We start from the raw sequence: 18,326 nt of genomic DNA, 5'->3' as shown, positions 1-18,326 counted from the left end.
GTGTAAGAATAAGAAAGGAAAACAGGGGAGCACGAAATCAACAATCTTCTATATTATACGACTTTGAATAGTATAGAATAGGGGTACTTATTTATCAAATCTACGACGGGCGTATTACTTATTACCACTGAGAAAGCATATTTATTCTTTTATTATACAGCACGTGTATAAATATATCAGTGATTCTTTAAAAAGTGGAGGATAAAGATGAGTTTTGCATTTTTGTTTACTTTTTCCTTCTTTGCTTTAGAATCTTTGGGGGTTGGTCTTGATTATTTATAATGGCATATATAAGGTAAGTATAGGACCTTTTAATATTTAAATTGCTTCATTTAATCTTATAAAGCTACCTTGATCGACATGAGTCTTCTCATATGTTTAGTAAAACTGTAACGAGGTTATATCTAAAAATTAATTCATGTTTTCTCTAGAAGGATAAAACATATTTAAAACCTTGTACTACTTCTCAATTAATTCCTAATGTTTATAAGAATAACTATATATTAGTATCGAATAGGTACATGTATTTCGTATATATGTCTAACAGCTTATTGTATTAATAACATACACACGTAAATGGGAGCAGTTTAACAGAAGTAAAATCCATTTAATTTACATCTAAAGTCATCAGTTTTATTTATTTCATGATTTATCTTCTGTGTAATTTGGACTCTATGACCTGCAATTCAATTTACTCTTAGACTGTGTTCCCATAACCTTATCGTATAAGCAGAATGGATCCATCTCCGCGGGGATTCTCGCTAAGACGTAATCTATGTAATCAGCTGTATTGTCAGGCGCGCCCCCTCGCAAAGCAAGTACATTAAATTACAAGGGAGCGTGCCAGACATTTAAGCCGCTTAAACAAAATACAATTTAGCCGCAATCCCTGAGAAGTTTAGGTCGATCCAGCTAGTACGATAAGGTTATGGGAACGGGGCCTTTCAGCTGCCAGCTTTTCGACCGATATTCTACGACCGCCCACTTTCTGCTGCATGTCAATCGACATGAAGATTCACTGACAAATAGCCTATAATAAATATAATCAGTTTCGCTTAAATGTCCATACACAGTTATTATTTAACACGAGCTGAAATATTTTCCATACCATAAGCTTGTGGCCAACTTGGACTTCTAGGCCTTCATCAACATGACGTGAGTTGTTATTCACTGACCGCTAGGTAGTATAGCAGCCGGGAATCTCTTTACAGCCTCGATCACGACATGACGCACGGATTTTAAGATCGCACGTCCCCTGCGAATTTTGGATATATAACGTGTATTGGAGGCACGAGAGTGAACCCTGGACTAAAAGTCGAATTACAATCCCAATTCTAGTTAGAACTGGCGTCATCATTAGGCATACATTTTTCTGGCTGCACGTATTGACTCTGTATTATCGGGCAATGGGTTGGCGGCAGTAGCAATGTTTCCTCGGCGTTTTGTGTGTCACTGTTACTGGCATTATCACTTTCAATGCTGCTGTATTCGGACCTGTTGCGCCTCCTTGTGAGTACTGCATAAACTACCGCACAGTATAGAACGAGGAGACCAGCCTGAAAACGGACATACGGACGTACATTTTACAATAAAATAGTTCATAGAGGCCATGGCCGCCTCCATAAATTAAAATAGTGATTTATGCCAGGATATTTGCGATCCCCGATACACAATATATGCACATTTACACATACGTAACAGTCTGAAAACAAACACATTAAAATAGATAATATGGTCATAAATAGAGGCAGCTTCTGTTTGCCGTATCATTGTGTGGATTTTTGTATTTCTTTTTACTTCCTATTTTGCCTTCGTTTATTGAAAATGTGATGCATATGAAGATTTGAGGCCCCTTTCACAAGGATGTGTTTCAAGTATATTTTCCGTTTTGTCTTGCCAGTACTTACTTCTCCCAGACAGAGCCCCGTAAGGACTGCCGATAACGTGCTGAATGGATTATGTTCCACGATGGCTGCTCCAATAAGCGTCCCGATGAAATTCCTTAAATGTAAATAAAATATTGAAAGGATTGTTTTGTAGCATGTAAAGATATTCAGAATTGAAGGTTTATATTGTCACGCTTTAAGCTACTGTTCTGTCCGCTGAATTACGGTTTTAGATAAAAAGTAAAAAACACCAATGTATTTTTTAATGGCGCGCATACTGCAGATGGCGTTAAGTTATTCCCGGTGTATCTGTAGCTCTTTCCACATTAACTCTCTTAACTGATTTAAAAAAAAAAAAAAAAAAAAAAAAAGAAAAAAAAAAAAAAAAAAAACCGAAATCAGAATGAAAAGAACCACACAAAATCTCACCCAAGGCCCATGGATGTGATATATACTGCTGACAAATTACTATATGTGATTATATTGTCGGGTAATCCGTGGAACCTGCAATAATATTAAATATATTGATTAGTTTAAATTATCTCAACTATCACAATAAAATAAAGCAAGATCGAGTATACGAACCTAATCAATGATAAGTCTCATGGCGCACACAACAATGTATCAAAAATGCTCAACTAACAAAATAAGAACGTGATATATAATAAATCCTTTTATAATTTTGTTATTTTTTCATATCAAAAAGGAATGAGTTACTCAGTCTTGCTATCATGTGAAAGTTTTGCGCCCTGCTAAATGAATGTTTGTTGATGAGTTTAGAATCTCAACTATCACAATGAAACGTGACAACAGTATAATATCAAATAAGACAAAGATGGGGTGAAACCATACTCATCTAACAAAAAAAGAAATGTAATAACCGATTAATTCTAATATTATAGCATATCTTTAAATCTGGAGCAGAGTTGATTTTTTTTTTTTTGATTTTATTAATTGAAATGAAAAAAAAAAAAAGTAAAAATAAGCCAGTTTAGTAATGGTGTAGAGAAATTTTCTCATCCTTCTGAATGAATGCTGAATATTTTTACTAATCATGTTAAAGAGTGGGAAACAGAATATAAGGCCCAGTAACCAATCTTACCACTTCCATGATTTTCTTTCACAATCCGCCATGACGGCTACAGAACTTCGAAAAAGTGGATTATAATACTACACACACTGGACAATAGAATTGTCACCTCTACTGAACCAATACTATGGGGGAGATAGATGACTGTGGAATGATATGCTCCTGGTATCATTTTATTAACATCAAATTTCACAAAAAATCACAAAATGAGAACAAAATATACATTCTACCAAAATATGCAGTTTCAAGTCCAAAATTAGTACTTAGTGGCATTGCCACGTGACCTAATAATAGGTGCCAGTCTACGAGGCAAGGTTTCATATAATTGGCTGATGCGTTCAGGGCTTATGCTGGCCCAAGCATGAAACACTGAATATAACAGACTTTCTCTGCTGGATAGACGGGCATTTGTCAAAATTTTGACATATCATTCCACACATTTTCTATTATGTTTGCATCCGGACTCTGGGCAGGCCACATCACCCTGCGAATGTCCTGTTGGTCAAACCAATCATCAACTGCTCTGGGCCTGTGACAAGGAGCATTGTCATCCTGGTGAACAAATGGATAATTCCTGACACCAAACATGTTAGTAATAGATGGTAGCAAGCCTGACTCCAAAACATCGATATATTTCTAGTGATTCATGTTTCCATCAACCACTATCAATTCGCCCACGCCATGGATGCTGATGCAGCCCCACACCATGATGAATATGCTGCTCCGGGTTCGAAAATTCAGTGCATGTGGTTCAAATGCTTTACCAGCAGTTTACCAGCATCGTACCAGTCTGTCATCAGAGGTCAGACCAAAGCGACACTCATCAGAAAAAAAAAATATATAGGACCAATTGTCATGGACTGACCAGTTCCAAATCCTGTTGACCCTAGTTCACTCTACGTTGCCTGTTTTGTAACGATATAAGAGGTTTCAGTCTTGCTACCCTGCTGTACACAATATGAGCATGTAACCGACGCCTAGCAATTTTCACAGGCACATTCTTACGTGTGAAATTGTTCCACTGTGTTGTCAGCTGACAAGCAGTGTCGAACTTTGACAACCTGGACATCAAAATCAGTCGTCGGTCTTTACGACCAGTAGTTTTTCTAGGACGACCCATCAGAGACACTTTGTCTTTTGATCCAGGGTTTCTATACCGAGACCAGACCCTCTGCACGGTTCTGACTGAACAAATCAATTGTATCGATATTCTGACATTGCTTATATTTCGCCTTGCACCTATAACCGTAAGATAATTGCCTGTGTCTTGCCATATTGGAGGAAGATAGGAATAACATTTGCTGTACATGTACAAGACCAACAATACAATTCCATGGTATAGCGGTTTTATACTCATTAGTCACATTATAAGTAGACCAGGCATTATAACTACCCAAGATCTGACTACTTTTATTACTTTACACTTCTAATGTACAGTGTGTGTACATAACTGGCACGGCCTACGATTACAAAACAATATTTTTCTAATAATACTCAACAGAGAGGAATGGGGCACAAGACCCTCACAAGTCTTCCAACTTTTCGACGTCCGCCATAAAATCCGCCATGGCAGCTACATTCATATAAGCTAATTCTAATTGTACGTAACTTACACGGCTTCCTTTATACAATCCGCCAAGACAGCCACATTGATACAGGCGTTTCCAACTCCATTTAAACATTGCCCCAAGTAAACTCCCCATGATGCTCTGAAATCCAAAATGTACAATATTACTGCACACATACAGATAAGTTTATAGCTGATCTTAAATATTTTAGGGCGAGACATAGCCTCCTCGCGACATGGGGGAGGGAGGGAATCTATTTTTATCAAGATGTAACTTGCTGAAATTGGTTGTCAAACCTTTATAATTTGTTTTTAACTGATGTTATAGATTTAAAAAGCCACGCATAAGTTGGTATTTTGTTTTTTTTTTATTTCCCACAGAAAGCAATGACCATTTTGCATTACTTGGGTCAAATATGAGCACATATGAACTGTGGCTGCCACGAAGTTTGGTTATAAAAGGGGTGTTTCTGAAGATGAGATCTGACCTAGCGCTCCACCAAACTATTACTAAAGCCATACCAAGACAACTCGCGTTGTTTGTAGTACCAAATAACTGCACTCAATGAACTGGGCTTCAGGGAACCAAACATTGCCAGAGAGCTTTGGGTTTCAAGGCCACATATTATCAGACTAGTTTCTACCCCGAGAAGAGCTCCGACCCGCAGTGTAGCTTCTGACAGATTCACAGTTTGACACAATTTGACGTCAGGTTCTGTTCGCGTTATCATGAACATTGCCAGAAGAACCCACACGAAAATTGCCACTGTCATGGGCTCATCGTTTGATAGGCCTATCCCGCCAAACTTTGAACGGGAAATAGGTCCAACATGGCAATATGCCACGAATAATGGCTAAGACACCTATGTGAACACGTTACCATATAGCATTAACCACGGCTACGCAAACTCAAAACAGAAACCTAATTTAAGAGACGTGCACTGAGAGCATCTGGTCTTCCTAGCTGAATCTACGTTCCTACTCTACCCTTGAGATGGCCATATGCAAATGCGTTGTTTTACTGGAGACCATATTTAACAAATGATTGAACTTATCTCTAGACTGCTGGTGTTTTGTGTTTCTTTGTGCTTCTTTTGTATGTTTTTCAGCTTTTGTATGTGCAAAGATAACAGAGTCCTTACATGTAGACGTTTGCGACTGAATCCATAAACTTCCCCGCAAGAAAACGCAGTAGATACTCCAGCGCAGTAGACTACTGCAATCATACTGCAAACCGCAGTAGACTACTGCAATCATAAAACATGCTTCAAATCTGCTTCGATTTGGGAGCTAATTAGCATAATGTTTCTATCATGCTGCTAATCTACTGCATAAATGCTCCTCTCTGTACAAACCTATGTACTTTTTGGAGTAGAATTGCAGTAGGCTATGCTGAATTTCTACTGCAAATATGCTCCACACCAATACTGCGTTAATGCTTCTTTGCTACTTCGATACTACTGCATTTTCGTGCGGGGATCATTAGTTGTGACAGGTATGAACAACAGTGTATTTCATTCCTGTTTTTCGAAATAGAGTCATCGATTACAACATTGCAACATTTAGCACAGCAACATTATATCTTAAAGAAATGTCTTCATGGTTCTGAATTTATGGCATTGGTACCTACCCCTTGCCGTTTGGGAATAGGTGAGTGAAGGGTGCCCAGGGTCCAATGAGAGTTAAGGCTACGGCCATGACGATGAGTCCCAAGATTATTATTACCTTACGCTGATTCTATAAGAAAAACAGGACATTTATTTAATATATCTTTGGAAGTTTATACTCATTTCTATGCTTTGGAACTACAGTTTTGCTGTGAAACTTTCACCAGGTGAGGTATTAAATTTAGTTGCTATTATGCGACTTTAGACCAAACGAAACATATTACAAAAAAGAGGAAAAATAATGATTTTCATAAAATAATAAAGAGAAATTTAAAATAAAAACTAAAAAGAAAAACAGCTTACGTATTTGTCTGTTATGAAACCAAACAATAGTACCGAGCACGTGTAAAAGGTTCCAGTCAGAGAAAACGCCAAACCGATCATGATATGGTTGCCTTGAACAGAGGAATCTACCTGTAAACACGACAGTAATAAAAAAAAACTGAAAAAGGAAAGAAATATTAAAAAAATAATGAAATATAAAAAATGCTAAACGACATATTGGAAATTGATTTAAAAGCAGAAAACATGTTCGTTACTTTTTAGTTACCTACGTTTCACAATAACGTAATTATAAAGTATCTTTTCACTAGCATTAGAATGACAGTGCACTCGTAGTCAGATATCTTACATTCTGTAAATGGCCTCCTAGAGTGGGACTTAAAGCACTCCAGCCAACATATCCTACCCAAACGGCTACTTGTTCTAGATGTATGGCCGGTATCTTTGCTATTTTAATTAGCTGTCCGTAGTCTCTTGGTATATCTGTGAATAAAAAAGGCGAACAACTGATATGAAATTAAATATCAGACTTCAAGGAGGTAATGGACGTGGGAAGTATGATGTAACACTAACAGGTTATTCTTTGCGTGCACAGTATATATCTCCATACATATTCTGGCGAAGTGACGGTGATTCTGATTCACCATCTTCCTTCATATTTCTCGACCAATCTCCTTAGCTCTGGAGGCTTTAAAGTCGCCTGCATGTATTCTGTAAGTTACGTTGTAAAGTATTTTCTTTCTCTTTTCACCCCTTTTCTTCTAACATCCTTTTAACTTCCACTATGTTGATTAGTTCCCATTCATGCCATGATCAGTGGGTTTTGCTTGCATCATGACAATATATAGAATAATTAATTTATCTTATGCATTCTTTCAGATCTTTTGTTTTCTTTAATGTGCATGGTACTTACTTTCGGAACTTGGCCATTTGTTTTATTCAATGCTCAGATACATATTTGACCCTTATTTGGATTAAGAACTGGCGCTATCTTGTCAAAGAGGCAAAAGTTTCAATAACTCATCAGGCAACTTAGCAAATACTAACTGTAACAAGTTACCTTGCTCTTCTTTCTCGGTTGGTAAGGTAAAAAATGCTACAGTTGCTGTGATGATCGTCAGTGGACCCGACACGAAGAACGGCAGTCTAAACCCTCCCAGTTGATAGAGGCCGCCACCGATCAAGGGGCCCAAGACGTGACCAAGTCCTGCAAACGTTTCCAAGAACCCCTAGAGTAGAATTTTGAAAGAAATATTTAACTGAATCAAACCGCTTTTTTTTACAAGAAATAATGAAGCAAATAAAGACAGAATGTTTTAATTACCTGTTTTTGCATGCTACAATGAAAGTATAATTTCATTGATTAATATTCGCTTTTTCAAAAATATGTGCTGTAGACGAAAAGCCATCTTTGTATATAAGACAATGTCAAATGCTTTGGCAATGACATAAAATATTGATACGATATTATTATGATATTAATACCATCAAGTAGTACAAAGATGAAACACACGACTGAAAAACAAACTTAATGCATGCTTACCTGAAAAATTTATATAATCCATACAACTTTAAGGACAACTTATAGGAATACCTAATAAATTTATTTCTAACAATGGCTTTAAGTATTTCGAACCCGCATCAATGAGTTAATGGTAGCTGTCAACTTACATATGCTGTTGCTGTGTTGTCTCTAAACTCCCTCGTAGCTAGGGCAAAGTTGGACGTGAAAGACATGGAAGCACCTATTGACTCTAGGAAACGTATTGATATAGCAAGGGCAAGAAAAGTGTCACCGGGAGGGCAGGCATCTAAAAAACTAAAACATATTTTATATGTAAGTTTTCTCTTATGTATTGTTTTCTTTAATGTGCATTTTCAATAGCACATTTGGCCTTATTTATTTATAATTGTTTGAAGAATGGTCAATTATGAAACTTCCCCGGTCAACCCCCCCCCTGGACAACCCCCTCTTTCCAAGAAAGAAAATAAACTGCTTTTGAATTCTATCTATTTGAGTCATTTATATATTATTTGAAGATTTTTCCGTTCTGTGATATTGCAAAAAAAAAAAAAAATGTAGAAATGGCCATTCTGGTCGACACTTTGGTCACGCTTTGTACGTGTGTCAACTCAGGTATGATTAAACGCAATGCATAGTTTTGGATAGGGTATACCTTGAAAGAGGGGGGGGGGGTGCTAAAATGTTTTTTCGCTATGTTAAAGTTTAACGCACATTGTATGTATATAATCAAACGTTTGAAATTCATAGAAGCGACAAAAGGCCCAATGTCGACCATAGCTTACGTACCCAAAAGCTAGTGAACTAACACCTGTTACAAGCGCCCCGGTGTAGAAACAGCGTCTCGCTCCTACGCGAGATAACTAAAACAAAATATGAATAGCTTGAAATTTTCAATATTCCCAGTTGTTAAACAAGATTCGTCTTATTATTTATAAACGCTGGCTAAGGTTTTTAGAAACAAATTTATTGAAGGTCAGGCCTAGGTGGAATACATTTTAATTTTAATTATAAATATCATTAAAATCTAGAAAAAAGATCATTACTGAGCAGTAACCAACAAGCCAACAGTACCTGTGAACCAATAATAAGGGAACAGCAGAACAAGGCCACCTCGTAACACCCAAGGATTGCCCCTGCTCCAGTTAGAGACACGCCCTTTTTCATTGCCTGAGAAAAAAATACAAAGAACAAAGAACCTGACGTAATAGATAATGCTAGTGTTCGTGGCGTGCTGGTCGTCTTAACCTCGTCGTGGATCGTTAACTGACCACAAAACTGAAAACGAGTCGACTTTTATAATACAGTAATAATAATAATAATAATAATAATAATGGCTGTCGGGTTAATACACAATATGTTTTTAGGCATTTCATGGAGACAGTACAGACATAGATGATAGGATTTCACCTTAGACCATTCTCAGTGTTGATGTATCTGTTCACGTTGTCCGGAACCGCGCAAAATTTAGCTATGAATTAAATTTAGAAACTAGCTCTAAACACGGACACCGTTGTACATGTAGGTTTGGATAACGCGTTAATATTACCTAACAGATTTGTCGTCAAAATAGTTACGTGTAAATTGCTATGAGGAATTCCAACGCTGACAACAATAATCATTCAATCATTCCATGTTCACTCGTCGCTCGGTACATTCTAACGATATGTGGAGAACCACACACTTAATAAGTGTCAAACCAAGACAATGGCCTCAAGAACTTCCTAATCAATGGCTTTTTAATTAGAATAGTCAACAAGCCTACTCTGCCTCTTTAGACTTTACATAACGTATTATAAGGAGTTACAGACTACAGTAAAAAGTTGTTACGTGAAGTTACCGAAATTACCTGTGAATTATTAGATGTCTCCGACAACGTGTACAATCTTACAGCAAACTGTGGTGAATTTATGTGGAATGAACATAATGAAAAAATAATAGTAAGCAGCAAGTGTGATAAAAGGTTTCCAGAATTTTGGCTGTTATTAGTGCAAAGAAAGAAAGAAAGGTGCTGTTTAAAAAAAAAAGAAAAAAAAATAATAATAATAAAATAAATAAATAGATAAAAATAAACAAATAAATTAAATAATAAATAAAGCACATGGACATTAAATTGGGTATATTTCAGAAGTCTTCAGAGGTCAAGGTCAATTATTAAAACATTCTATTTCGTTCTCATTAAATGTCAGCTTTTATTTATTCCTTTTTTTAAAATATACATAGAGGATGAGAGCTCATGTGTTTACCACCCACTGTAGACAGAATGAAGAGTCTTAATGTCATGATAATGCACCAAACGTGCACATAAGTCACGTTTTTTGTGTTTCTTTTGTATTGATTTCTTAGACGAAATCCCCGGCGCATAATTTCATCCTTTATGCTAAAAGATTACCCCCACCTCATATGCGTCCTTTTTCTGTTCTGTTATGACCTCACCTTGTAGCGGCAGCATCGTTATAGACTCTATCGGCCCATTCCGTTCACTAAAAGAGATTTTAAGCCATTTAAACAAGTTGCTTGCTAAAAAAGAACCACTCAATTGTCACTTACCACATCTCGAAGAAATGGCAGCAATACAGAGTAGCTCACGCTAACGGCAATGTTGGAAAGTGCACCGTTCATTAAGGTGAATTTCTGCCGGGAACTCAGCTTGAGCAACTGGCCTCCTGTATTTACTTTCTCACTCCTTCCCTCCTTGTCATTCTCTATCTCCTCCCTTCTTCTCTCCTTCTCATTTTCTATCTCCTCGTTCATTTTCTCTTTCTCATTCTGTACAATGTATGTCCCCACACCTGTATGTAGTTTCCCTCTTACTTATGCGAAAACAGCCAGGGATGGAACTTTCCTTTTTTAGCAATTTCTCACATTACTCGACAGGCCCATCTGATGGGCGGACCCAGAGTTATTTTCTAACAGTCTTCCAAATTATCTTTGTTGATTCACCCTCTAATTTTGACCGTCTTCCAACATGAAAATTGGATACCCGTCAATGTAAACTTGAAAATCTGACCGTCTTCCGGAAGACCCAGAAGACGGCCTAAATCCGCCCATCATCAATCACCCAAATCAGAACAAAAGTTTCATGCGCTGCACTGAATAATGCTATAGTACATGACTTAGCAGTATTCGAATCCACTGGTCTGTGTGCTATTTTAAGGCGTGCGTCCCACGTCTTTGCACGACACTGCAATTATATCTTATTTATATCTTATTTCTAACAATCGTATATACATGTACAAACTGGGAGTGTGGGACGCATCCTCCTGGATATTTGTTAACAAAAATTGCTTTTTTGTATGATAAAACCATAAATTATGTAACTTTATGGATTAACCTTATGCCTTATTTTTAGCATGAAAAAATAAGAAAGGAAAACAGGGGTGCACGAAATCAACAATCTTCTACATTATACGACTTTGAATAGTATAGAATAGGGGTACTTATTTATCAAATTTACGACGGGCGTATTACTTATTACCACTGAGAAAGCATATTTATTCTTTTATTATACAGTACGTATATAAATATATCCGTGATTCTTTAAAAAGTGGAGGATAAAGATGAGTTTTGCATTTTTGTTTACTTTTTCCTTCTTTGCTTTAGAATTTTTGGGGGTTGGTCTTGATTATTTATGATGGCATATATAGGTAAGTATAGGACCTTTTAATAATTATTTAAATTGCTTCATTTAATCTTATAAAGCTACCTTAATCGATATGAGTCTTCTCATATTTTTAGTAAAACTGTAACGAGGTTATTTATAAAAATTAATTCATATTTTCCCTTGAAGGATAAAACATATTTAAAACCTTGCACTATTTCTCAATTAATTCCTAATGTTTATAAGAATAAGTATATATTAGTATCGAATAAGTACATGTATTTCGTACATATGTCTAACAGCTTATTGTACTTATAACATACACGCATAAATGGGAGCAGTTTTACAGAAGTAAAATCCATTTAATTTACATCCAAAGTCATCAATTTTATTGGTGTGTGTTTTCATGATTTATTTTCAGTGTAATTTAGACTCTATGACCTGCAATTCAAATTGCTCTTAGACTGTGTTCCCATAACCTTATCGTACTAGCAGGATGGATCAATCTCCGCGGGGATTCTCGCTAAGACGCAATCTATGTAATCAGCTGTATTGTCAGGCGCGCCCCCTCGCAAAGCAACATGAACAAGATGATGGGGCACAGTTTCCCCGACTTTACCCAAGTACATTAAGTTACAAGGGAGCGTGTCAGACGTTTAAGCCGCTTAAACTGAATACAATTTAGCCGCAATCCCTGAGAAGTTTAGGTCGATCCAGCTAGTACGATAAGGTTATCGGAACGGGGCCTTTGAGCTGCCAGCTTGGCGGCCGATCTTCCAAGACCGCACACTTTTGGCTGCATGTCAATCGACATGAAGATTCACTGACAAATAGCCTATAATGAATATAATCAGTTTCGCTTAAATGTTCATGCACAGTTATTATTTAACACGAACTGAAATATTTTCCATACCATAAGCTTGTGGCCAACTTGGACGTAAGCCTTCAGTAGCATGACGTGAGTTTTCAGTCACTGACCGCTAGGCGGTATAGCGGCCAGGAACTTTTCATAGTCTCGGTCACAACCGGGCGCACGAATTTTAAGATTGCACGCCCCCTGCGAATTTTGTATAAATAAAGGTTCGTGTATTGGAGGCACGAGATGTGAACCCTGGACTAAAAGGCGAATTACAATCCCCAATTCTAGTTAGAACTGGCGTCATCATTAGGCATACATTTTTCTGGCTGCACGTATTGACTCTGTATTATCGGGCAAGGGGTTGGCGGCAGTAGCAATGTTTCCTCGGCGTTTTGTGTGTCACTGTTACTGGCATTATCACTGTCGATGCTGCTGTATTCGGACCTGTTGCGCCTCCTTGTGAGTACTGCATAAACTACCGCACAGTATAGAACTAGGAGACCAGCCTGAAAACGGACATACGGACGTACATTTTACAATAAAATAGTTCATAGAGGTCATGGTCGCCCCCATACATTAAAACAGTGAATTATGACTGTATATTTGCGATCCCCTGATTCAAAATACAAAGACGCACATGCACACACATATAAGCATTGTACATATACATAACAGTCTGAAAACAAACACATTAAAATAGATAATATGGTCATAAATAGAGGCAGCTTCTGGTTGCTGTATCATTGTGTGGATTTTTGTATTTCTTTTTACTTCCTTTTTTGCCTTCGATTATTGAAAATGTGATGCATATGAAGATTTGAGGCCCCTTTCACAAGGATGTGTTTCAAGTATATTTTCCGTTTTGTCTTGCCAGTACTTACTTCTCCCAGACAGAGCCCCGTAAGGACTGCCGATAACGTGCTGAATGGATTATGTTCCACGATGGCTGCTCCAATAAGCGTCCCGATGAAATTCCTTAAATGTAAATAAAATATTGAAAGGATTGTTTTGTAGCATGTAAAGATATTCAGAATGGAAGGTTTATATTGTCACGCTTTTAGCTACTGTTCTGTCCACTGAATTACGGTTTTAGATAAAAAGTAAAAAACACCAATGTATTTTTTAATGGCGCGCATACTGCAGATGGCGTTTAGTTATTCCCGGTGTATCTGTAGCTCTTTCCACATTAACTCTCTTAACTGATTTAAAAAAAAACAAAAAAAAAAAAAAAAAAAACCGAAATCAGAATGAAAAGAACCACACAAAATCTCACCCAAGGCCCATGGATGTGATATATACTGCTGACAAATTACTATATGTGATTATATTGTCGGGTAATCCGTGGAACCTGCAATAATATTAAATATATTGATTAGTTTAAATTATCTCAACTATGACAATAAAATAAAGCAAGATCGAGTATACGAACCTTATCAATGATAAGTCTCATGGCGCACACAACAATGTATCAAAAATGCTCAACTAACAAAATAAGAACGTGATATATAATAAATCCTTTTATAATTTTGTTATTTTTTCATATCAAAAAGGAATGAGTTACTCAGTCTTGCTATCATGTGAAAGTTTTGCGCCCTGCTAAATGAATGTTTGTTGATGAGTTTAGAATCTCAACTATCACAATGAAACGTGACAACAGTATAATATCAAATAAGACAAAGATGGGGTGAAACATGCTCCACTAACACAGCGAGACGTGAGAACTGTATTGGCGCACGCAACAATACGTCAAACCATACTCATCTAACTAGAAAAGAAATGTAATAACCGATTAATTCTAATATTATAGCATATCTTTAAATCTGAAGCAGAGTTGATCTTTTTTTTGATTTTATTAATTGAAATGAAAAAAAAAGTAAAAATAAGCCAGTTTAGTAATGGTGTAGAGAAATTTTCTCATCCTTCTGAATGAATGCTGAATATTTTTACTAATCATGTTAAAGAGTGGGAAACAGAATATAAGGCCCAGTCTTACCAATCTTACCACTTCCATGATTTTCTTTCACAATCCGCCATGACGGCTACAGAACTTCGAAAAAGGGGATTATACTACTACACACACTGGACAATAGAAGTGTCACCTCTACTGAACCAATACTATGGGGGAGATAGATGACTGTGGAATGATATGCTCCTGGTATCATTTTATTAACATCAAATTTCACAAAAAATCACAAAATGAGAACAAAATATACATTCTACCAAAATATGCAGTTTCAAGTCCAAAATTAGTACTTAGTGGCATTGCCACGTGACCTAATAATAGGTGCCAGTCTACGAGGCAAGGTTTCATATAATTGGCTGATGCGTTCAGGGCTTATGCTGGCCCAAGCATGAAACACTGAATATAACAGACTTTCTCTGCTGGATAGACGGGCATTTGTCAAAATTTTGAAATATCATTCCACACATTTTCTATTATGTTTGCATCCGGACTCTGGGCAGGCCACATCACCCTGCGAATGTCCTGTTGGTCAAACCAATCATCAACTGCTCTGGGCCTGTGACAAGGAGCATTGTCATCCTGGTGAACAAATGGATAATTCCTGACACCAAACATGTTAGTAATAGATGGTAGCAAGCCTGACTCCAAAACATCGATATATTTCTAGTGATTCATGTTTCCATCAACCACTATCAATTCGCCCACGCCATGGATGCTGATGCAGCCCCACACCATGATGAATATGCTGCTCCGGGTTCGAAAATTCAGTGCATGTGGTTCAAATGCTTTACCAGCAGTTTGCCAGCATCGTACCAGTCTGTCATCAGAGGTCAGACCAAAGCGACACTCATCAGAAAAAAAAAATAGGACCAATTGTCATGGACTGTCCAGTTCCAGATCCTGTTGACCCTAGTTCACTCTACGTTGCCTGTTTTGTAACGATATAAGAGGTTTCAGTCTTGCTACCCTGCTGTACACAATATGAGCATGTAACCGACGCCTAGCAATTTTCACAGGCACATTCTTACGTGTGAAATTGTTCCACTGTGTTGTCAGCTGACAAGCAGTGTCGAACTTTGACAACCTGGACATCAAAATCAGTCGTCGGTCTTCACGACGACCCATCAGAGACAATTTGTTTTCGACGTCCGCCATAAAATCCGCCATGGCAGCTACATTCATATAAGCTAATTCTAATTGCACGTAACTTACACGGCTTCCTTTATACAATCCGCCAAGACAGCCACATTGATACAGGCGTTTCCAACTCCATTTAAACATTGCCCCAAGTAAACTCCCCATGATGCTCTGAAATCCAAAATGTACAATATTACTGCACACATACAGATAAGTTTATAGCTGATCTTAAATATTTTAGGGCGAGACAAAGCCTCCTCGGGACATGGGGGAGGGAGGGGGGGGAGGGAGGGAATCTATTTTTATCAAGATGTAACTTGCTGAAATTGGTTGTCAAACCTTTATAATTTGTTTTTAACTGATGTTATAGATTAAAAAAGCCACGCATAAGTTGGTATTTTGTTTTTTTTTATTTCCCACAGAAACCAATGACCATTTTGCATTACCTGGGTCAAATATGAGCACATATGAACTGTGGCTGCCACGAAGTTTGGTTATAAAAGGGGTGTTTCTGAAGATGAGATCTGACCTAGCGCTCCACCAAACTATTACTAAAGCCATACCATACCATACATATTATCAGACTAGTTTCTACCCCGAGAAGAGCTCCGACCCGCAGTGTAGCTTCTGACAGATTCACAGTTTGACACAATTTGACGTCAGGTTCTGTTCGCGTTACCATGAACATTGCCAGAAGAACCCACACGAAATCTGCCACTGTCATGGGCTCATCGTTTGATAGGCCTATCCCGCCAAACTTTGAACGGGAAATAGGTCCAACATGGCAATATGCCACGAATAATGGCCAAGACACCTATGTGAACACGTTACCATATAGCATTAACCACGGCTACGCAAACTCAAAACAGAAACCTAAGAGACGTGCACTGAGAGCATGTGGTCTTCCTAGCTGAATCTACGTTCCTACTCTACCCATGAGATGGCCATATGCGAATGCGTTGTTTTTCTGGAGACCACATTTAACAAATGATTGAACTCATCTCTAGAGTGCTGGTGTTTGTGTTCCTTTGTGCTTCTTTTGTATGTTTTTCAGCTTTTGTATGTGCAAAGATAACAGAGCCCTTACATGTAGACGTTTGCGACTGAATCAATAAACTTTATTAGTTGTGACAGGTATGAACAACAGTGTATTTCATTCCTGTTTTTCGAAATAGAGTCATCGGTTACTACATTGCAACATTTAGCACAGCAACATTATATCTAAAAGAAATGTCTTCATGGTTCTGAATTTATGGCATTGGTACCTACCCTTTGCCGTTTGGGAATAGGTGAGTGAAGGGTGCCCAGGGTCCAATGAGAGTTAAGGCTACGGCCATGACGATGAGTCCCAAGATTATTATTACCTTACACCGATTCTATAAGAAAAACAGGACATTTATTTAATATATCTTTGGAAGTTTATACTCATTTGTATGCTTTGGAACTACAGTTTTGCTGTGAAACTTTCACCAGGTGAGGTATTAAATTTAGTTGCTATTATGCGACTTTAGAACAAACGAAACATATAACAAAAAAGAGTTAATGATTTTAATAAAATAATAAAGAAAATTTTAAAATAAAAACTAAAAAGAAAAACAGCTTACGTATTTGTCTGTTATGAAACCAAACAATAGTACAGAACATATGTAAAAGGCCCCATTCAGAGAAAACGCCAAACCGATCATGATATGGTTGCCTTCAACAGAGGAATCTACCTGTAAACACGACAGTAATAATAAAAAAAACTGAAAAAGGAAAGACACATTAAAAAAAGAATGAAATATAAAAAATGCAAAAAGACATATTGGAAATTGATTTAAAAGCAGAAAACATGTTCGTTACTTTTTAGTTACCTACGTTTCACAATAACGTAATTATAAAGTATCTTTTTACTAGCATTAGAATGACAGTGCACTTGTAGTAAGATATCTTACATTCTGTAAATGACCTCCTAGAGTGGGACTTAAAGCACTACAGCCAATATATCCTACCCAAACGGCTACTTGTTCTAGATGTATGGCCGGTATCTTTGCTATTTTAATTAGCTGTCCGTAGTCTGTTGGTATATCTGTGAATAAAAAAGGCGAACAACTGATATGAAATTAAATTTCAGACTTCAAGGAGGTAATGGAAGTGGGAAGTATGATGTAACCCAGCCAAGCCAAGTTAGTAAACTCTAACAAATAACCTTGCTCCTCTATCTCAATTGGTAAAGTAAAAAATGACACAGCTGCTGTGACGATCATCAGCGGCCCCGACACGAAGAATGGCAGGCATAGCCCTCCTAGCTGATAGAGGCCGCCACCGACCAATGGACCCAAGACGTAACCGAGTCCTGCACACATTTCCAAGAACCCCTAGAATAAAAATGACAGAATAATATTTTAAAAAGTTTCTTTGCGTGTTATAACGAAATAACAATATAATTGATTCATATTTGCTTTTGAAATGAAATGTTTGCTGTTGACGATAAAAGAGACTGTAGAATGTCTTGATTATAAGTTAAAATCATTTTGATACACAGTGCAAAAGTGACAAGACTAAAGAAAACCCTCAATGCATGCATGTGTGCAGAATAAATCAAATTCATTCAATTTTACGCACATTTTGTGGAGTCTTTTTTCAATAACGTTGCAATTCAAGTTTTTTAGAAGCATCAATGAGCATAGGATTGTCATCTACTTACATATACCGTTGCTACGTTATCCCTAAACTCCTTCGTTGCTAGGGCATAGCTGGCTGCGATAGCCAT

At 37.3% G+C, this 18,326-nt stretch overlaps 2 protein-coding genes across 3 annotated transcripts; both read right to left on the bottom strand.

The window, feature by feature from the left end:
• Nucleotides 1–136: 136 nt before the first annotated feature.
• LOC106151654 (MFS-type transporter SLC18B1-like) lies at nt 137–11,170 on the bottom strand. Of its 2 annotated transcripts, XM_086995849.1 has the most exons (12): nt 10,565–11,170; nt 9,089–9,184; nt 8,804–8,877; nt 8,164–8,311; nt 7,553–7,721; nt 6,842–6,975; nt 6,514–6,624; nt 6,174–6,280; nt 4,590–4,685; nt 2,316–2,390; nt 1,908–2,001; nt 137–1,556 (listed from the first exon to the last, which is right to left on the bottom strand). In XM_086995849.1, exons 1-12 carry the CDS (start codon nt 10,766–10,768, stop codon nt 1,335–1,337), a joined length of 1,530 nt encoding a protein of 509 aa, XP_086851975.1. In that variant the 5' UTR covers nt 10,769–11,170; the 3' UTR covers nt 137–1,334. The 2 variants fall into 2 exon arrangements, with proteins under 2 accessions (XP_086851975.1, XP_086851976.1); XM_086995850.1 differs by lacking the exon at nt 4,590–4,685.
• A 2,071-nt stretch (nt 11,171–13,241) lies between these two features.
• Nucleotides 13,242–18,326, bottom strand: LOC147759914 (MFS-type transporter SLC18B1-like). The gene is made up of 7 exons (XM_086995603.1): nt 18,261–18,326; nt 17,763–17,931; nt 17,509–17,642; nt 16,844–16,950; nt 15,650–15,745; nt 13,748–13,822; nt 13,242–13,449 (listed from the first exon to the last, which is right to left on the bottom strand). Exons 1-7 carry the CDS (start codon nt 18,324–18,326, stop codon nt 13,242–13,244), a joined length of 855 nt encoding a protein of 284 aa, XP_086851729.1.

Source organism: Lingula anatina, chromosome 9 (assembly GCF_051362555.1).
Source record: "Lingula anatina isolate TDL-2025a chromosome 9, LinAna3.0, whole genome shotgun sequence".
Lineage (NCBI taxonomy): Eukaryota > Metazoa > Brachiopoda > Lingulata > Lingulida > Lingulidae > Lingula > Lingula anatina.
Note: the sequence above shows the minus strand (reverse complement) of the source record. Positions and strands in the feature narration are given on the sequence as shown.